Below are 20,761 nucleotides of genomic sequence, written 5' to 3'. Positions count from 1 at the left end.
GCTTACATTTTTTATTTCTTCTACATTAAAGTGCTTTCCGGCATAAGCCCATCCTCAGTAATTTTTTCTGGTTTATCTTGATTTACATTTACACACAAAACTACTATTCAACATCTTTACAGTTTGGTTGCTTTTTATAACTTCGGTTGTTCAGTAAAATATAAGAAATTTTAAAATATTTACAAAACACATTTGTTCAGTCGAAAATTTAAAAAACATCTACTAAAATTACAATTAAAACTTTTATCAAAATTTTAATTAATTTTAGTGTATATGTTTAAAATTTCACTCGATAACCTAACCAAAGATGTTGAATGGTAGTTAATATGTGTAAATGTAAATGAAGATAAATCAGAAAAAAGGTAAGAATGTTCTTTAATTTTGTACTTGGTAGATTGGCAGGAAAAAATTAGTTAAAATGTGTGTATATATATATATATATATATATATATATATATATATAAAGAGTGTACACTATGAAAATTATACTGTGGAACTCTCTTTTATCCCATTCACAACTTAATCCTTAAAGGTTGTTATGCCACAGTATCATTTTCATACTGTACTCTTGTACTATATATTTATATATGTGTATTTAATATGCAGAATTAATTCAGGAGAAAAGTGAATTAATTTGGGAACTGACTAGCACTTGAAATAAGCAAAAAAGTTCATAAAAACATATCTCCAAAAATGTTTGTTATTGAATTATGGTTAAGAAAATGTTCACATAGATTTCAGTTACCCTGAGTAATGAGGTCATACTGAAATTTTTGAGGCATCATATGAGTAACTTGATAACTTCTTTTGTTTTTGACCGAAAAATCTTCCATAGTTTTCATGATAAAAAATGTAAAACGAAAACTTCAGTGAAGAAAAATTTTTTTTTTTAGTTTTTGAAGTACAATAATTTTGTTAAATGACTAATAAATATTATTACCAAAACTCTAAGAAATTGTAATTCTGAGAAAATTGATGTATTAAGTGTATGAAGAAAAAAATTATTGACTTTTCTTATTAAAAACAAAACTTCAGAAAAATGTTATGAATTTAAAAAAATTAAAAACAGTTGTATTTAGTACAATAAATGTAGTCCTTTGAGAAATTACTATGGTCCTACTTGCTATGGTTTATATTGTATTAATTTACAATAAATGTTTGAAAATTCCATGGTTGACATCGATGCACTATTTTATTGCTTCTTCTCAAAATGACTGTGCCACAAGGTCCACCAATGCGATCCTAACAAAATTATCAGTTTGCTATAAAGTTTTCAAATAGGAAATGTTAGGAATACTAAAAAAAAGACCATGTATTGAGGCTTCCATGAAGAAGATACCCTGTATTTTGTTTAAAATTTTTTAGAAAATTTCACCATTATTATTAACCTACTCATCAAAATTCTTTCAATAAAAATAAATATGCATAACATGAAAATTTATAAATTTGTTTTAATGATGACGTGTCGTAATATTGTTATAAGAAAATATTGTTAACACTTCATTACCTACCTCAATAATAAAATTTACTTCATGAATTATGGTCCTTTCGATTAGTTTTTAGTAAAAGCTTGTTACATTTTTAAACAGAAAAGAGTTTTTAATGATAAATGGTGTTTTGAATTTTTTTTAAAATTTTAATTTAACTAAGTGTAATTTGATACAAAACGTTGTATAATGTAAATTAAATCTTTGTTGGCATTAAGTAAATGTAGTGTATAGAAAAGTTAGTGTAAGATGGAATTTATTTTTATGAATTATTGACATTACGTATCAAATGCAACATTCACTTAGTAAATTGTCAGTTGTCAGTAATAATGTGCATGTATTACTTGTATGTACTTTGCAAAATTTTTAAATCTAGTTTTTATTTTTATTTCTTATTTTATTGTTTTTATTTTTTGTTTGTATACAGTTTCTATTTCTATTTTTTGGGGGTTTTTGTGGGAGATATGTTACTTTCTTTCTTTTCTTATTTTTATTTTGTTTACTTAGATTTTATTATTTATTTACATAAATTAAATAATAAATACAATATTATTATTGCTTCCTTTATGAATTTTATTTTATCTTAGACAAGATTTTTATAAAAAGTTAGTGTTGCTACTATGTAAACAACTGTTGCTACAAAATGTCTATTTAAATGTAGAGTTAACCAGGTGAATAACTTAATGTAATTGTATTTTCTTTTTGTTTTTACTTTTAGCTCAAATTTTGATGAATGTTTTAGCAGCTGTCTTATCATGGATGAAAGTAAAGCAGATAATAGACAGAATATTGAAACAGGGTGGAATCAGATAGAATCTGCAACAAACAATAATTTTGCTATTACCTTTCAGAATGGTGTTGTAGAAGAAGTATGTTTTATTTTATATAATGTTGTAATAATTTACATGAATGGATTTGTAATTTTGTTTTTGTGTTGAGGTTTTCAGTAGTTGATGGCATAGAAATATGTGATCAAAATAGCTTTAAAGCCTTGTGTTTGTGCTACTGAAAATTATACTTTCAGTCTTTGTTACCTTCTTCCTCTAAAATCAGTGAAGCAGATGTGTGAAGTTTGCCTGTTGCATCATTGAGGGCTTTTACCGTCTACCCTTTTTGGGATGGTGGTGGTGGTGTGATTATGTGGAACGATCTATCGGATGGGCATCTGCCTGATGTGCCTGGGAAGGTGGTTGTTCGTTCTCCTCTTATTTTTCAGGTTGTTATGGAAGAGACTCTACCAGATGGCGCCTGTTGTAGTGGTGGTTGGTCGGATAATCTACATCTTTTGTAGGTTGACAAGGAATCACGTAAATCTGCTGGCTAAAGAGTTAGCAGGGAGGTAGCATTTAGATGAGTTTCCTTGTTCAGATTGGTTGGGTCATGGAATTGCTGTTGGCTGCAGGTGTAGAATCTTCAAAGGTGGGGTATAATGTTACTGCTGGGAGGCATAGGTTGGCCTCAAGAAAGTTAAGAGGCGGAGGTATGCTACGACACAAAAACATTTTAAGTATTGCCCACGAAACTCAGGGAGCTTGTTAGAAACGATCAGTTGGGTGATTTGGTTTCTGTTTTTGATGTAGCACCCCCAATCTGCTGATATTAAGCAGTTTTATGGTGATTTTTGGAGTGTGTGGAGGGTATTTCTGGTTTACGTCTTGCTCGTGATTATGCAACTATGGCTTTTGGTCTGATTACAACCTCTGAGGTTCGGGCTTGTCTAAAGAGGATGAAGCCGAATGGCTTGAAAAAGGAAATGCTCTCAAGTGTATTGAGCGTTTATGACTTACGTGTGGGCCTTTTTAACCTCCTTGCTTGGATTGGGTTTTTCCCAGGAATGGGAAAATGTCATCTTACCACAATGATTCCTAAGGAGGTTAAAGACTTGTCATCTGATAGTGGTAGGCATCCTATTACTGTGAGTAACTTCTGTTACCAGTAAGATCTGCAGAAGGGTTTTAACAAAGACAATAGTTGTTTTATTAATATCAGGTTGATGGATCTGGCTATTTCTGCTGGTAAAAAGGATAGTTTGTCTGCAGCATTAGTAGATATTAGTAAAGCATTTGATTGTGTGCCCCACGAGGCTATTCAGGAAGTTCTGTGGGTGCAAGGTGTATGTGACCCTCTGCGCAGGATTATCAGGAATATGTATCAGGGCACGACTACCTCATTAAAGAACTGTGGTGGTCTGATTCTGCTTATTAAGAGAGCAATAAAGTAGGATGACCCTTTGTAGCCCTTATTGTTTAATTTGGTTTTAGATCAGATTCTCCGCGATTTATAGTGTCCACCTGGAGCTTTTATGGTTGATGAAGTTTTGCTTCCAGCATTAGCTTTTGCTGAAGACTTAGTTTTGTTGTTTAAGAACTCTGACTCTCTTCAGAATATTCTTGATCTAGCAATAATCATTTGTGATAAGTTAGGTTAGGTCTTTCACCTGAAAAGTCTGGGGTGTTCAGTGTGAAGTGCACTGGTAAGACATGGATTGATTTAGAGGTAGATGTAAGAGTTGATGGTGTTCCTTCGAAATGTTATGGGGTTGAGGATGAGGTTTGCTATTTTGGGGCCTATTTTATTGTTGCAGTGTGATGTTGGGGGGGGGGGGGTTTCCAGTGGGTGGGGATTAAGATCACGTGTGCTTGTGGTTGTGTGAACAGGCTCAGTCTCAAACCCTGTTAGAAGTTTTGAACCCAGTTAGTCTACCTAGTAAGTCTAACCCAGTTAGAAGAAGTGACCTTCTTATGTTTCTATGTTTTGCTGGTCTTTTATCATCTGCTTGTATCTGAACTTCCAACATTGAATAAGTTCAGGAAGGTGGATGGGCTTGTTAAGCGCTTGGTTAAAGAGTTTTTCCATTTGGCGTTATGTATATCAGGTGGGCTCTTTAAGTGTAAGCGGGTGGTCAGCTTGGTTTTCCCTAGCTGACTGACTTGATCTGGACGGCGTATGTAAAAGCTTTTTCTGTTATTGTAGATATGGATTATCGTGTTGTTTGTTGCTTGATTATGGAGACGCTGGCTGTGGCACTGGATACGATTGTTCAAGAGATGGAGCTGGATTGACCGGTGGATCAGTTGGCAAAAGATAGATGGAAGGAACGCTGGAAGGTAGAGAGTTTGAGTTACGGAGTCCCCAACCCATCCAAGGGAAGGGTGTCAGGTGTTTCCGGGATAATCATGCTGGGAATTGTTGGCTGCGGAAACCGATGTTGTTTACTGGTGAAGAAATCTACTTGTTACAGAGTAACGTTTTCCCAGGTAACTCCTTTCTTCATAGGATGGACTCTGAGGTTGATATTTTGTGCAGGCACTGTTTTGCTAATAATTCTTGGTGAATATCTGGCCGGTAGGGGGTGATAAAATTGCCAATCATGAATGAATAGTTGATGTCATTCATGTGCAGGCCGGCTTAAGTGGTTTTGTTGTTACCAGTGAGTAACTTTTTGGTATGGAGACTGAAGGCCTTGTGGCCCAACCTGGTTATCAAAACACTAGGGAGGTCTTTCATCGTGGATGTCTCCATTCATTTTGAGAAGGGTGATTTCCTTAAGAATGGCATGTGTGAAAAGGGTGAAAAATACGCTGAGATTGTTTCTGTTGTCATGCGTATGCAGGTGGATCAGGTAGAAGTACTGTCAGTGATTATTGGTGCATGGGGTGAGTTGATTACTCTAACAGAACGTAATTTGAAATCACTTGGCTTAGGTGGGTCAGTGATTCTAGAAAATTTGTTGATTGGTGTGCTTAAGGGTTCCATAGCTATTGCTCAGGCTCATCTGGATTAAAATTAATGTTTTATAGTTTGACCAAACTGGAGACTTTGAGATTCTGATTGGACTACGTGGGATTGAATGATTGGGTGTTTTTGTCTTTACTTTATTTTCTTATGAGGGGAATTTCTGTATTAAAAACATCACCCTTTTTGGGGCATAGCTGGCTCATTCCAACATTACATTTCCTGGACATTTCCGGAGCATTTAATAATGTATGGTGGCCTTTTGCTATTTGTCAACTTTATAAAAGAGAATGTACTGTAAGTGAATTTAAAGTTATGCAAAGTTACTTAAATCATTGGGATGTGCTGCTCTGTGAGGGCAGTCATGAGGTTGGCAAGATGCTGTCTAAGGGATGTCTCCCTAGGACAGCATGTTGGGTCTATTATTGTGGGTGGTGGAGTTTGATTCTCTACTGTAGGCTGAGGTTGCCCAGCAGGTGTTACAACATGGCTTACGCTGATGATGGTCTCCTGCTGATTGAAGGAAGTTTGTGGAGGGAGGTTGAACTCTGAGCCACTCAGGGTTTGCAGGATGCTTGAGCTGTAGGAGTCATCAATACAAGATGACGTTTAGACCGCAGAAGACCACAATGATGCTTCTCAAAGACAGTTTGGAAGTGAGTTGGTGTGTCTGTGTTTCGATGGCATGTCAGTGTATAAACTATGTTCAAGTTCAAAAGTACCTCGGGGTGTTTCGTGATGAGAAACTGCAATTTAAGAAGCACCTTCAATACGTCACAGTGAGGCCTGCAATGCCTTCTTTAGTATTCAATGTGGTCAATCCTGATTAGGGGTCTTTAATTTCAACACCATGAGCATTCTGTATAAAGGCATGTGCGAGACTATTATGCTACATATGGCGCCTGTTTGGGTGGATAGGCTAAAACATAAAAGTTGTCGGGACTTATTATTAAGGGCTCAACGTCTAATATTGTTAATGGTAACTGGTAGTTACTGTACTATTTCACGGGAGGCAGTCTTGATGATTGCAGGTGTGAAACTGATAGGCTTGATTGTATCTGAGAAGCAGCAGCGGTATGTTGCTAGGAAGTCCAGTGAGTTGACTTTAAATTTCGAGAAATTGAGCAACTGCTTGTGGCAATTCCTTGTGCAGGCCAGATGGGATGAGGTAGATGGTGGGTGTTATACACATGGTCTCTCTCCAAATGTTGTTAGTTTGCAGGACGCCTCTTGGGTGCACCCTAATAAATATGACGCAATTTCTTTATGGTTATGGTGCTTTTAGGGACAGACTGCTAAAATTCAGCCTGGTAGATTCTGGGATGTGTTCTCAGTGTGGACAATTGGATGACACCTATCATTTTTTTATGAGTGTTCGAAGTACTGGTTAATGCATACGGAGACCATCTGTTGGCTTGATCGTATTGGGTCGGCGTTAGATCTCTGTGTAAACTGGAGGAGCAAGACCGAATGGACAATAGTGGAGAGTGTTATAGGTACTTAGTAAAGGAAAGGATTACTGATGGGATCTAGAGCTCTGCTTGGAATTCTCTTGTATTCTGTTTTTGTTGATATTTTGTTTTATAAATTATGTTTTTGTTGTTGTTTTTGTCTTTTATGAGTGCAACATTTCTTATCCCACTCTTGTGCGTTCTGGAACTGGACACACAACTAACCCTTAACACAGGTCCAGGGGTGCCTTCGCCTTGGACTGCCTTGTTGAGAACTAATGTTCCCCCCCGGCAGCTGGGACTCTGTCTTTACGCCTTTCCTCTAGAGAGTAACTCCTGAGAGATTCCCCACCGGACTACAGTCTTACTTTACCCACCAAAATCTGAAACCATTTGGGAGTCCCTGTCCAATCTTCGAGGGTGGGACACCTAAGCTGCCCACCCCTCCTAGACGATGCTCTATCAACCCTGAATTCATCCCAAAAGTGAAGCTAACAGGATTCATTTCCAGGCTCCAGTTCCACAGCCTGCAAGAGTGTGCCCATGAGCATTGCAGTGTGAACACTTGGCCTTTATTGGACAATATTACCTCAATATTGATAGCAATGTTCTTCGTCGGATCTCCTCAACACCTAACAAGACACCCATCCACCTCTTAATTCAGCCAACCTTCAATAATTCTGTTGCCAGCAGAAGAGGGACCGCCACCGTTCTCTTTTTTTCCGCCATATGACGCCCTCAAGGAGAGGACATCAATGGTAACTGAATCACAAACAATCTTGCACATCTCATGCACCAAATCCTCCTCTGAGGTAAGGGCATCAACATCTTCAATGAGCAAGTGTACCTGTGAACACCTCTACCCGCCATGACCATGGTGCCTTTAACCTTGTCCAATATTTGTTGCCTTAACATGGAAGCCACATCTCCTGTATCTTGAACCTGTATGTGAAGGTCTTCTCCCTGACCTCTGTGACCTCAAGATGTTCACCTCATCTGATGACACAGCATCTCAAACTGTTTGGTGAAGGTTCGTGCAGGATTGTCCCGCTGCCTTCACCATTGCAGTTGGGGCTCAACTGATTTATTTCCCTGGGGTCAACTCCCCATAATGTATACAAAGCTTAGCGGAACTCCTCTGGACCAAGTATTCAGCCACCTTATGAATGTATTGCCCCATCTTACTCTGAGGCCCACAAAAACAAACTAGGATTTGCGGCCAATGCTAACTTGGCAGACTCCATGATACGTGAGACCAATCCTCACAGTCAAAAGAATCAACTGCTACCACGATGTTCATTCCACCCACTGGTACCGTCCCACCAGCCAGGTCCTCGTCCGAGTACTACCAGCAACTACCTGGCTCGACCCAAGCATGGTCCCCACTCAGGGCATCTCCTTCAACATCTTTGAATCAGCCTAAGATTCTGCACGCTGAGCCAAGTCCACTACCCAGGGCAGTCCATCAGTACCAGCATCATTCTCAAGAACTTCAGTAGCTACAAATGCCTCCTTGAGTCATCGATAAATCATCCATGGAAGATCTTCATCATCCACCCCCTTGTCTAATGCTTGCCATACGTCCATGTGAAGTCTTGACCCCAAAGTGGAGCCACTATCCTCCATCTGGATAGCCCTCAATCTATCACCACTAGTGTTTGGGTGGCCACCATCACAGGCTCCACTGGAGCCCTCATGCCCTCCGAGGGTAATTTCTCCAGAGTGTTCCAAAACTTTTCAGTTATAAACTACAAGACTATACATTTCGAAGGAACGGTCTTTGATTTCCTTCTTTGTGTTAGTTTGAGTACACACTTACTCATTCAGGTCAGACATGTTTAAGACAACGTACATTGTAAGAGAATCGTTCCTTCCTCCTTGCCAATGTACCTGGCTCCCCTGTTGAAGGCAACTCACCAACATCCTGACCAGACTTCCCAGCCCCACAAGGCTTCTTGTGCTTCACTACTGTTAGGGGGTGGGGGGGGGGGAGAGCCACAACCTGCATTTTGATGTTTTTCCTGCTGATGGACTCTCAATTCTCTCAACAAAAAAAGCCAGCAGTGGAGGGGGGTTAATGTCACTACCACTAAAATTAATATCGCGAACTGCATATACAGAGCCTCAGCCTGTTGTTGACGACACTCAGATTCGTCCATCTGTACAGATTCCCATCTGGCAGCCTCTAATTGCCGAGCTACCAATTAGCAATGAGATTCACGATCACAGCTTGAAGGACTATCAGTGCCGCTGCCCCCCGAAAGGACTTCACAGTCAACACAAATACCTGGCGTTCTACTAGACCACCGTCTTTCCACAGGAGTAAATTCCTCATCCATAGGAGGGGGTGTTCCTCCAGATCAATCACGTTCAGTCATACTTAGAAACAACTAACACTGCGTGAGGGAATTTTTCACCAAAATTTCCTCGTATCAAACAGCTGACTGAAAAAATAAATAAAAAAGTTTTTCTAAGTATATATCAACAGAGTTGTTTGACTAGGAACTACAAGTCGACCATAAACAAGTAATACAAGTCAGATGGGTAACTAAGATAAATATACCCTAGCAACCGTAGGCTATACTACGGTTAAGTAATTTTGAGGGAAGTATTAAACAAAAATACGGAAAATAGTTAAATTAACAAGAAATAATAAACAAGGAAAACGTTTAAATTAAATAAAAACAGGCAAAAACAATAAATTGGTAATTAATGTCAGGAGTAGCTTTCATGGAAGCTAACCAAAATGGTACTATCCAATAAAAATAAAAAAAAAACAAAAACCCAAAACAAGTAGCACAACACAACTAATAATGTAAACAAACCACAAAAAAACTGAAAACAAAAGCACAATCATATGACAAAAATGGAGCTCGAACAAGACGTCTTCACTCTCTTAGATCTCGACACATACTGTCCTTTGTTTTGTTTTTTCAATGTTACTGTGTTGTTATTGTTCTGTGTAATATTTTTAATTTTAATGTTGTGTGTTGAACTTACTTTTACCTTCTACGGGTAGGTAGTACAGTTGTTTTCTTTAGTTAGGTCTTACTTAAGACTGGGTGAGATTTGTTTTGTTTTGAGTGACATTCCCAGTACACCACTGGGAATGTCACTCATGGCATTCGCATCAGTGGCATCCTGGCAGAGGTGGACTGGAATATGTCAAATGCCAAGGTTTCGAGGATGACCTCTGGTAAAGCCCATAATGGCTCGGAATGGAGGGATGGCAGAGGGTGTCTTTCCCTACAGGGGCCAGGATGTCAGGATTTTGATCACAACAAAATTGGTTGCACTAAGGAAGTTAACACATACAGCACATGATTATAACGAATGCTCAGAAAGTGAAAAAAGGTTATCAATTGTAAGGGATCACATTTGGTGAGATCTCAATAATGCTCTGTTTATAAGGAGGAGCAAGTTATAACGATTTTTACTGAGCAGTAAGTAATCCTTTTCTGTGGTTAATCAGGAATATAAAAGATTCCTCAACATGAGGATCCCAATACTCTCCAACATTGGTTTTGTACAGTCTCTCTCCTACAAAGTACAGAACGAGAACAAGTGTTCATTGTGCAAGGAACTGACCCAGTTGTTCCAAGCTTTGTTGGACAGGTAAAAGCCCTCACTTCTGCTATTGCATCGTTGAGTGCAGGCAAAAAGAAAGATATTTTTGGTGAAAATTCCTTTGCACCAATGCAGCACAGTACTAAGATCCTAATGAAAGTATCTTTAAAAAAAAAACATTGCCTGGTATGGTATCTCCAGCCTCCCAGGCTTCCAAGTCACCACCACCATCTCGAGGTCTCTTTGAGAATATGGAGGCAGATGAAGTCTCTGAAAAAGTACAGCACTTACTAAAAATTAAGAGCAAAAAGAAAAACCAGTTAGTGTTACTCATTGGAATGTTCGCATTCTCAGTTTTCAAAGTGAGCATATTGAAATTTTAATGAAGGAAGAAAATTCTTTAGTGCTGTGTCTGCAGGAGTCTTACCTCTGTCCCCAGGATGATGTGTCTTTCCCACATATGATTGTGAAAGATATGACTATTAGACTGAGGGCAGAGGACGAGAAGATGTGGCTGTTTTCCTGAGGGAAATCATTATAGCCACTCGTGTCACTAGTGACAAACATCTCTGTAGTAAAAATATTGGAGCCATTCCAAATGAGTATCTGCAACTTATATCTTGCTCCAAATTCTAATATCAGAGAGGATGATATATCCAGTATTATTTTCCCAAATTCCTACACTCTGTCTAATAACTGGCGATTTCAATGCATGTCACCATTCTTTGGGCTCATCGTCATGTTCATACAGAGGTCATGTTCATACAGAGGCAATGTAGTTAATCGACTGAGGCAGAACATAGATATCTGCTTGCTGAACGATGGATCGTGCACGTTCATCTTCATCAGGTACATTTTTGTGCATGATCTACCCTAATGTTCAGCAACCTTACTCCCACATCTTAACTGGTGGGTTTCCAAAAACTTCATTGGAAGCAATCATAGACAGATTGTAATCTCAGTCAGTAATTGTGATTTGCCTCAGAGTCAGCCTTGCAGATGGGCAGTTCAGAAAGCGGACTGGATTGTGTACAAGGACTCCTTCGGCTGGTATGACAAGTGTGGTAGTGCAATCCACCAACTTGCAAAGTTTACACACCAGATTCTCAATAGTGTAAATGACTTCATCTTCTTTTAATGTCTGGAAAGCTGAGGCGGCCTGAGGTTCCTTGGTGGTGATGAAGAATGGAGGCATGCACTCTGAGATAGGCACAGGGCTTTATGAAATTTTAATCTAAGGCCAATGACTGAATTGCTCTACGCCTTCTGCAACATGAGAGCTTTTGCCATCGAGTGTTCAGGTCTTTTGTGTATCTATAACAAAATTTTCTCTGACCAGTTGTTTTTTCCAGATTCTTGGTCAGAGGCACTGGTTATCCCCATACTGAAACTTAGTAAGAATAAATCATGCCTGATAAGTTATAATCCTATTTTCTTGACCAGTACCATGTGCAAAGTGATGGACTGATGGTAAACCTTTGCTGTTGTCTAGTGTGGTACCATGAGAGAAACTCCCTGATTGCCCAACAACAATGCAGTTTCCGCCAGGGCAGGTAATCTGTTGATCACGTAGTTGCTCTGGAAGCTGCTACTCAATACGCCTTCTTAGTTTGGCTGGTGGCTGCACTTTTCAACTTGCAAAAGGTGTACAACACTGCATGGAGGAGAGGAATCCTAAATACACGTAATGAATGGGTTGTACAAGGTAATATTTAGGGATTTCATCAGTAGTCGGTCCTTCCGAGTTTGAGTTGGAGTGGTTATCACACTAGGAAATTGAGTTCATCAGGGAGTGTTACTTTATTTGCTGCAGTCATAAATAGTATAAAATAACAATTACAAGCAAAAACCAGTTTTGTTCTTTATTTGTAGATGATGTTTCTATTTACATAGCATGTAGAACCTTAGCTATTGGTGAGAGGCTGCAACAAAACACAATAACCCACCTGGAATTGTGAAGTAAATCTACTGAATTCACATTTTCCCCTTAAAAAAAGTAAGTCCATTTGCTTTTCCAGGTTGAGGGAACATGTTAATGCTCAACTGTATTTACATGGTGAACCAGCTGAAGCATGCATGTGGGTGAGATTTCTAGGTATATCATTTGACCGACTAAAAATGTTAGTCATGCTGAGAGTTCTGTCTAATACCCTTGGGGAGCCGATGGTATATGAATGTTGTACTTCTGCCAAGCTCTGGTCAAATCTTGTTTGACCAGCTGTTTGGCTGTGCAGCATATTCATCGGTGCAGGCCACCACACTGATGAATATAGGAATTTCAGGCAATGAGCGCGCAGATAATGCAGCAAAGGAGGCTTGTCTCTCCCCTATTTTCATTCATTGTGTTGCTCCTAACAATCTTGTCTGTTTCTTGAAGGGGGTGGTTCATGGTGGCAAAGTGAACGGGATGCTACCGTGAACAACAAACTTTGCTCATTTAAGAACACTGATTCACTGTGGAGTTCCTCATGTAGAATTAACCATCTAGAGGAGGTTATCATCTGCTGTTTGCGAATTGGGCACACTAGGTATCTGAACACTAGGACATGCATGGATATCTGAAAATGCAAACAGATGCATGCACAACACATCCTTGTAAATTGTATGTGTTAATGCTGCATTATCCCACCAGTTTTAATCTGGGGGCTATTGTTTGAGCTATTCTAGGGAATGATGAAATGAAGTTATATTTTACAATTCTTTAGGGCTGTTGGTTGATATTCAAACATTTGAATTACTGTGTTTCAGCTATTTATGCCATTTACTGTAAAGCATATTGTAATTTTATTATCTTAATCAGAAATATAGCGTGATAATAATATAGCATGATAACACAAATATATATATATCTTTGTGTTTTTATTTTGATCTTGGCATATGCTACAGGTTTTTTTTATTTTTCCAACTTTAAATTTTAGTAACTGTTATTTGTTTTTTAAACATGTTCTTTTTTTAATCAAAATTTAATTGTGAAATTTGAACCTTTTTTGATTCATTTTTTTGTAAACATACATCATGTTCGGGCGATGATAACACCAGTGTTTTTTGCCCTGAAAAAAAGTCACACTGTCGTCCCAATTTTATTATTGATCCTGCAATTAACATATTAGATTGTAGGCTATCTGCAGTCTTTAAGTTCACACAGTTTACATTTTTTTTTTTTTTTTGCATATGTTTGTCTGATGAATTAGTGTTCAGTTTATAAAAATAAGAAAAATATTTTGACAATTTCAGTGTACAGATTTTCTCAATTTTAGTTAATAAAATTCAATCTAAGGAGAAATAATCTATATACCTAATTCAGTTAGCTTGATTGTTCAAGCAGCCGATTCACAAGCATCTCCAGTAAATTCTGATTTGTATAAAAGAAACTATGCGATGTTAATTCAGTAACCGTGCACTATTGTAATTTGTTTAAATTTAAATAAATTAATACATGTTAACTGATTAATAAATATTTCTTGTTAGCACATTTGATAACCCATGAGTATTTTATTCATTAAAATTATTTATTATTGTGTCGTTTCCTTAAGGTTTTTAAGAGTTGTGAAATTGTCAATTGCCCGCTAACAGTAAACGTTCACTAATGTTTTAGAAAAAATCTCTATGATAATAAATGCAAGTAAAAATAATAAATCCAATTCAGTTATAGGCATCTGTTTGCGAGAAATCCATAGTGCCGTCAGTTATTTTGTCTTCAGTCATTTGACTGGTTTGATGCAGCTTTCCAAGATTCTCTATCTAATGCTAGTCGTTTCATTTTGGTATACCCCCTATATCCTAAATCCTTAATAATTTGTTTTACATATTTCAAATGTTGCCTGCCTGCACAATTTTTCCCTTCTACCTGTCCCTCCAATATTAAAGCGACTATTACAGGATGCCTTAATGTGTGGCCTAATAAGTTTGTCTCTTCTTTTAACTATATTTTTCCAAATGCTTCTTGATTAATTTGCCACACCTCTTCATTTGTCACTTATCCACCCATCTGATTTTTAACATTCTCCTATAGCACCACATTGCAGAAGCTTCTAATCTTTTCTTCTCACGTACTCCAATCATCCAAGTTTGACTTCCATATAAAGGTACGCCTCAAACATAGAAAAATGTTTTCTTGAGGTTTAAATTAATTTTTGATGAAACAAATTATATTTCTGAATGAAGGCTCATTTCGCCTGTGCTATTTGGCATTTTATATTGCTTCTGCTTTGTCCATCTTTAGTAATTATACTTCTGAAATACCAAAATTCTTCTACCTCCGTAATCTTTCCTCTTCCTATTTTTATATTCAGTGGTCAATCTACATTATTTCTACTACTTTTCATTACTTTCATTTTGTTCTTGTTTATTTTCATGCAGTAGTTCTTGCGTAGGACATCATCCATGCAAGAATGTAGATATAGAATTACTATATCATCAGCAAGTCGTAGCATCTTTATCTCTTCATCTTGTACTGTTACTCCAGATCTAAATTGTTTTTTAACATCATTAACAGCTAGTTCTATGTAAAGATTAAAAAGTAACAGGGATAGGGAACTCCCTTTTTTATTACATCTTCTTTCTTATGTTCTTTAATTATTACTGTTGCTGTTTGGTTCCTGTAAATGTTAGCAATTGTTCTGCTGGAACCCTAGATTTTTTAAAATGCAGAACATTTTATTCCAGTCTACATTATCAAAATCCTTTTCTAGGTTTATAAATGCCAAGTATGTTAGTTTGTTTTTCTTTAATATTCCTTTTACTAATAATGTGAGTACTAATATTGCTTCCTTGTCCCTATACTTTTCCTGAAATCAAATTTGTGTTTTCCTAACACTTCTTTCACTATCCTTTCAATTCTTCGGTATAGAATTCTAGTTAAGATATTTTATGCATGACTAGTTAAGCTAATTGTTCAGTATTCTTCACATTTATCTGCTCCTGCTTTCTTTGGTATCATGACCATAACACTCTTTTTGAAGTCTGATGGAACTTCCCCTTTTTCGTAAATATTAGATACCAGTTTGTATAATCAATTTATCGCTTTCTCACCTGCACTGCACAGTAATTCTGAGGTATTCCATCTATTCTAGAAGCCTTTCTGCCATTCAAATCTTTTAATACTCTCTTAAATTCATATCACAGTATTGTTTTTCCCCTTTCATCCTCTTCTTGCTCTATAACTCCATTTTCTAATTAATTTCCTCTGTATAATTGTTCAATATATTCCACCTACCTATCGACCTTTCCTTTTGTATTATAAATCGGTGTACTGTCTTTGTTTAACACATTATTAGATTTTAATTTATGTACCACAAAATTTTCTTTAACTTTCCTGTATGCTCTGTCTACTTTACCAATGATCATTTCTCTTTCCACTTCTGAACACTTTTCTTTAATCCACTCTTTTGCTAGTTTGCGCTACCTGTTTATAGTATTTATTAATTGTTTATAGTTCCTTTTACTTTCTTCAACATTAGCATACTTATATTTTCTATATTTATCCATAAGCTGCAATATTTCCTCTAATATCCAAGGTTTTCTATCAGTTCTCTTCGTTGCACCTAAGTTTGCTTCTGCTGATTTAAGAATTTCCTTTTTACTTTCTCCCATTCTTCTTCTACATTTTCTGCGTTATCTTTTTTACTCATACCTCTTGCGATGTCTTCCTCAAACATCTCAAGCTTCTCTAAATTCCACTGTTTCATCTGACACCTTTTCTTCAGGTTTTTAAACCGCAGTCTACATTTCATTGTCATTAAATAATGGTCACTATCAGTGTCTGCTCCAGAGTAAGCTTTGCAATTGATGAGTTGATTTCTAAATCTTTGCTTAACCGTGATATAATCTATCGGATACCTTGCAGTATCACCTGACTTTTTCCATGTGTATATTCTTCTATTCTGATCCTTAAACTTCGCTAATTCCTACTATATCTGCATTTAATCTATCCATTTTCCTCTTTAAATTTTCTAACCTACCAACCTTTCTTAAACTAGCTGTCAGTATTAAGAGATAAATGAGAGACTCAGTTTGGTTTTCAATTACGTTATTCAGTTCTCAATAATTTAGTTCAACAGCATCTGTTACATGTTTTATACAGTTTTTCCATTCCTACTGGCACATTTTATCGATGGCATAAAGTTTTAACATCAGATATTTTAAAAGTAGTATTTTCTGACGCTACAGAACTTTTCATTTGTCCCCAAATTATATAACGATATTGTATAGTGTTCACAACGATAGGGAGGTAATCGAAGCACAGTTTTACCACTGGATCTTTTGAACTCATCAATTTTATACATACTAAAATTACTTTTAATGTGCGAAAATGTTTGCAATAATTGGGGACCTTAGGTTCATCTTCTTTAAAAATGACTCCTTTGAACTAAGCCACATTTTGATATCATTCTTTTTCTAAAACACAGCTGGAATTTTTTCCTTTTTATATGAATGATAAGGGCCGTTCTCTAAGACAATAACTGAATTATCTTCCAGAAGAGGAAACACTTCACTAAACCATTTCTCAAAAGATATGCCATTAACTCGTTATGATAGTAGATTTCGATTCAGAAATCCACAGACTACCATTGACAAACCTGCTATCATTGCAGATATGCTATTATGAGATGCCTACTTTTATCCGATGGAGCCTTATTGCCAGCTGATAAGAAAGACAGAAAGGCTTCTTTTGACAAATTCACAGCTTTGTTTTTCCCAACGAAACTTCTTTTCATGTGGCTTTTGTTGACCCAAGTTTCATTCATATAATATATTCTTTAGCCTTCTTGTCTCAGTTTCTTTATTTCAGCGAGATAATGTCTTCACCATATAATGACGTCATCTCTGTTAGTTAATTAACCAAATTTCCTGGCCCCGTTTTTCATATTTAAAATTCATACTTTTTAAAGATTTATAAAATGTTGTGCTTCAAAAATCTGTAGATCATTATAATATTTTACAACTCGTAATACTTTGTCTTTTGTATATAGGTTGTTTGTTTTAAAAATAAAATTCTTGTACATTTTCACAAATCGCCTTTTATAGAAATTGTCAACCTTTTCTTTAATTGACCTGCAGGGTTTTGTTTTCTTAGGAGACCATAATTCATTTGTAAATCAATACTCGCTAATCATTTTGTACACTGAAGCAGCACAACTTCCACTTACGTTAGCAGTTTTATTAACGACATCCGAAACGGATTAATCTGTAATTCACTTTTTAAATAATTTATGATGTATTTTCTCACACAACTTAATGGTCTTTTTATGCAGCTTTTATTCAGAGAGTATTAGTAGCTGAAGTGTCAATGAATTGTCTGTACGTAATATTTTTCTGTGGCTCATCACAACATATAATTCATATCATGAATTATATTATGTTATATATTATGTTATATATAATGTATATTATGTTATGTATGTTATATTATGTATGTTATGTATATATAATGTATATTATGTTATATATGTTTACCAAGGAAACAGTTAATGTGCAAATATTAAATCTGAAACCACTAATCGGTGCAGATGATTGTGGTATTATAATCTCCATTTAGCTGTTGGCACATAATCAAGTAAATCCCATCACAAATATGTTAGCTTGTAATTATAAATTAATTTCCCATACTGTCACTCAGAGAGAGAGATATATAAGATATGTGATAATATAAGGTTTTTTAATTCTGCATGTTTTGTTTTTGTGACTGAGTTCATCTCTTTTTTGTTAAGTGGCAGTATTGTCTATAATTTATATCAATATTTTCAGCTACATTAGATTAGTGGTCTAATCTAATATTTTCCATTTTATTATGAGTGCCAATTTATTTTGTATAAAAATGATTGAACAAGGATTTGCATTAAAAATTGAATAAATTGCAATGAAGTGATGATGGCAGAGAAGAGTTTTGGCTGTGATGTTGTCGACTCCAAGGGTTTATGAGTGATACAAATGGTTTCTAGAAGGCAAAGATGTTGGAGATGACAAAAGGGTTGGTCATCCTTAAAAATTAAAAACCAGTGAGAGTATTAATAAAGTTAAAAACATTGTAATCAGTAATTATCTAACCACTATAAGAGAGAGTTGGGAATCTCTTACGGGTCATTTGAAAAAAATTTGGGTAAGAAATGAGTAGCAGCAAAATTCATTCCAAAACCGTTTTGAATTTTCAACAAAAGGAAAATCACAGAACAACTATTAGCTGACATTGGGGGCAAGTGCTGCAAGTGTTGCAGCACTTGCTGGGCACAGATGTCCCATCCCCTTCCCATCAGGCATCCTGCAATTTATATCTCACAATCCCCAGACTATGATTTAAATGAAACTGACCTAAATGATTCTTATTTGCCACATTAATTGGTGCGGTAACAAGGATTCCAGTCCAATCAGCTGCAGTGAGTGTACCGATCTACACATGGCCTAAACTGTTCTCCAAACAACCAATGATGGAGTTGTCCGAGAAATGGTAAAACATAATTCATCCATGATTTCCTTTTACTACACTACCACACTCGACAGAAAATATCCCTCTCATTTGGGAAGGTGCAGAGCAATTCAGTCATAGGTCTTTTTGAAATTACGTAAGACAAGTACCGATCCCTTAGTGCATTCCTGCAGTCTTCATCTCAAAGAACAGCAGCCACCTTTGCTTTTCAGTTATTAAAGGGATGAATTAATTCATTTGCGTTATTATCAGATGTGTAAACTTGGCAAGTTGGTAGATACTGTTATCACTCTTTTTGTACTGACCAAAGGAATCCTTATATTTGATCCAGTCTGCTTTTTAAACCACCCCTCTTTGTGGCCCACTCTGAGGCAAATCACTATTACTAACAGACCTGTGACCATAACAGCCAATCTGTGAACACTTCCAGAGTAGTTTTTGAAAACGTACAACGTAAGTTGGGATTAGGTAAGTTGCTGAATATAACGACAGATAGATCGATACTCAAAAATGTATTTGATGAAGATGACATAAATGTGTATGATCCATCATTCAATAAGCAAAGATCTAAGTTCTGCCTCAGTTGATCAACTAAAGGAAGAACATGATGATCAGCCCCATGAATAGTGATGGGCATTGAAATCACTGATTACTAAGCAGGCCAAAGGAATCTGTGTGTCTAAAAGTAAACAGATTGGACAGATAATTTTCATTGTTATCGAAATTTGGAGGAAGGTGTAAGTTGCGGATATTCATTTTAATTGGTGCCATTATCTTCACTGAGACTACAAGTAGGTTTATCACTAGTGGAATTCACACAGCTAATACAATTTTTTTTTCAGTCGCACTTCATGCCTCCTGCTCTCGGCTAGTACCCTCACGGTGAGAACAGAAACCGCAAGCATTCCACTAATTCATAGCCATAGGAAATACTTCTCCTGTTATATATAAAAAATTTGTATGCAGATTACTTATTAAATATAATTATGAATCTGAATATCATCTTTGATTCTGTGGGTGAATTAGTTATAATTAATTTTTTGTTATAACTACTAGATTACTTCTAGAGTAAACTTACATCAAATTAGTACATAATTTTAAACAGTTACTTTCTCAGGCATAAAATTGTGGTATAAATCCATTTTTACATTCTATAAAATCTCATTGGTGGAATTTTCACCTTTCAATAAATACGTGTAAATACAATATATATAAATCTGTAGTAAAGAATATTAGAACAAGTTTTTCACCAGTTATAATGTTAATTTTATTATGCCATCAGAGTTAGTGGATTAATAAATAATTATGTTTGTTGCATCTTAAATTTTAGTTCTCCTTATTGGGAAAAAATAGCTTAATTAATCTATAAAACCCAATTATAATTAGTTGGATTTAAATTACATAAAATTAAGCAAAACAGTCTATTTTTCTTCTGTTGTTGCATGTATGGTTGTACTTCATAGGTAATCTGATATGAATCTTACAAAGGTAAGTAAGAAAGTCAGTCCTGAAAATAATTTAGATGTTTTCAAGAACATAAATACAAATTAACAGTTTTTGTTAAACATTGCTGTATATGTAAATATATTTCTTCTAATTTGAAGGAACTACTTAAAAATTTTAATATTTTTTTAAAAGGATTATTTTTTTTATTGTATAAATTTCTTATAACAGTAAAAAAGTCTCATTTCGTTTTTTTACTTTTGATTTTCTTTAAATGATGATCTTTCAATACTCTTGTTATTTAATGCCTTATATATATATATAAAAAAAAAAAATGGTTGCTGGTGTTATTTGTTTTTCAGAATCTTATTGATTTTAATCAGGCAGCTATCACTGCAAGAAGTATTAGTTATTCAAGTAATAATGGATCTGCAATGCTTGCTGTTATTAAGAAAGAAGGTGGATCATCTCAACTGGTTAAAGTAACCCCTTTTGTTAAACAGGAAGAGGAGTTGCTTCCAGTCACTATTCAAATGAATGACAATAATTATAAAGCATGATCTAAAACAAAAAAAAAATGTTACTGAAATAAAGTGTTATAAGTTATTTTGATTTTATTTTTTAATAAATTTAAAAAAAAATATTTTTAAATATAT

General features: G+C 35.8%; 1 protein-coding gene across 3 annotated transcripts in view; it reads left to right on the top strand.

Annotated features, from left to right (window-relative positions):
• Positions 1 to 20,761, top strand: part of LOC142331130 (uncharacterized) — a 108,194-nt gene extending 87,433 nt beyond the window's left edge. For all 3 annotated transcript variants that reach the window (XM_075376840.1, XM_075376822.1, XM_075376831.1), the window contains 2 exons: positions 2,206 to 2,356; positions 20,468 to 20,761. In XM_075376840.1, coding sequence (XP_075232955.1) covers positions 2,206 to 2,356; positions 20,468 to 20,665 — 349 coding nt within the window. In that variant the 3' untranslated portion in view covers positions 20,666 to 20,761. The remainder of the gene's footprint in view (positions 1 to 2,205; positions 2,357 to 20,467) is intronic.

The sequence above is a fragment of the Lycorma delicatula genome, chromosome 1 (genome assembly GCF_047948215.1).
Source record: "Lycorma delicatula isolate Av1 chromosome 1, ASM4794821v1, whole genome shotgun sequence".
NCBI lineage: Eukaryota > Metazoa > Arthropoda > Insecta > Hemiptera > Fulgoridae > Lycorma > Lycorma delicatula.
This window is presented reverse-complemented; position numbering and strand designations above follow the sequence as displayed.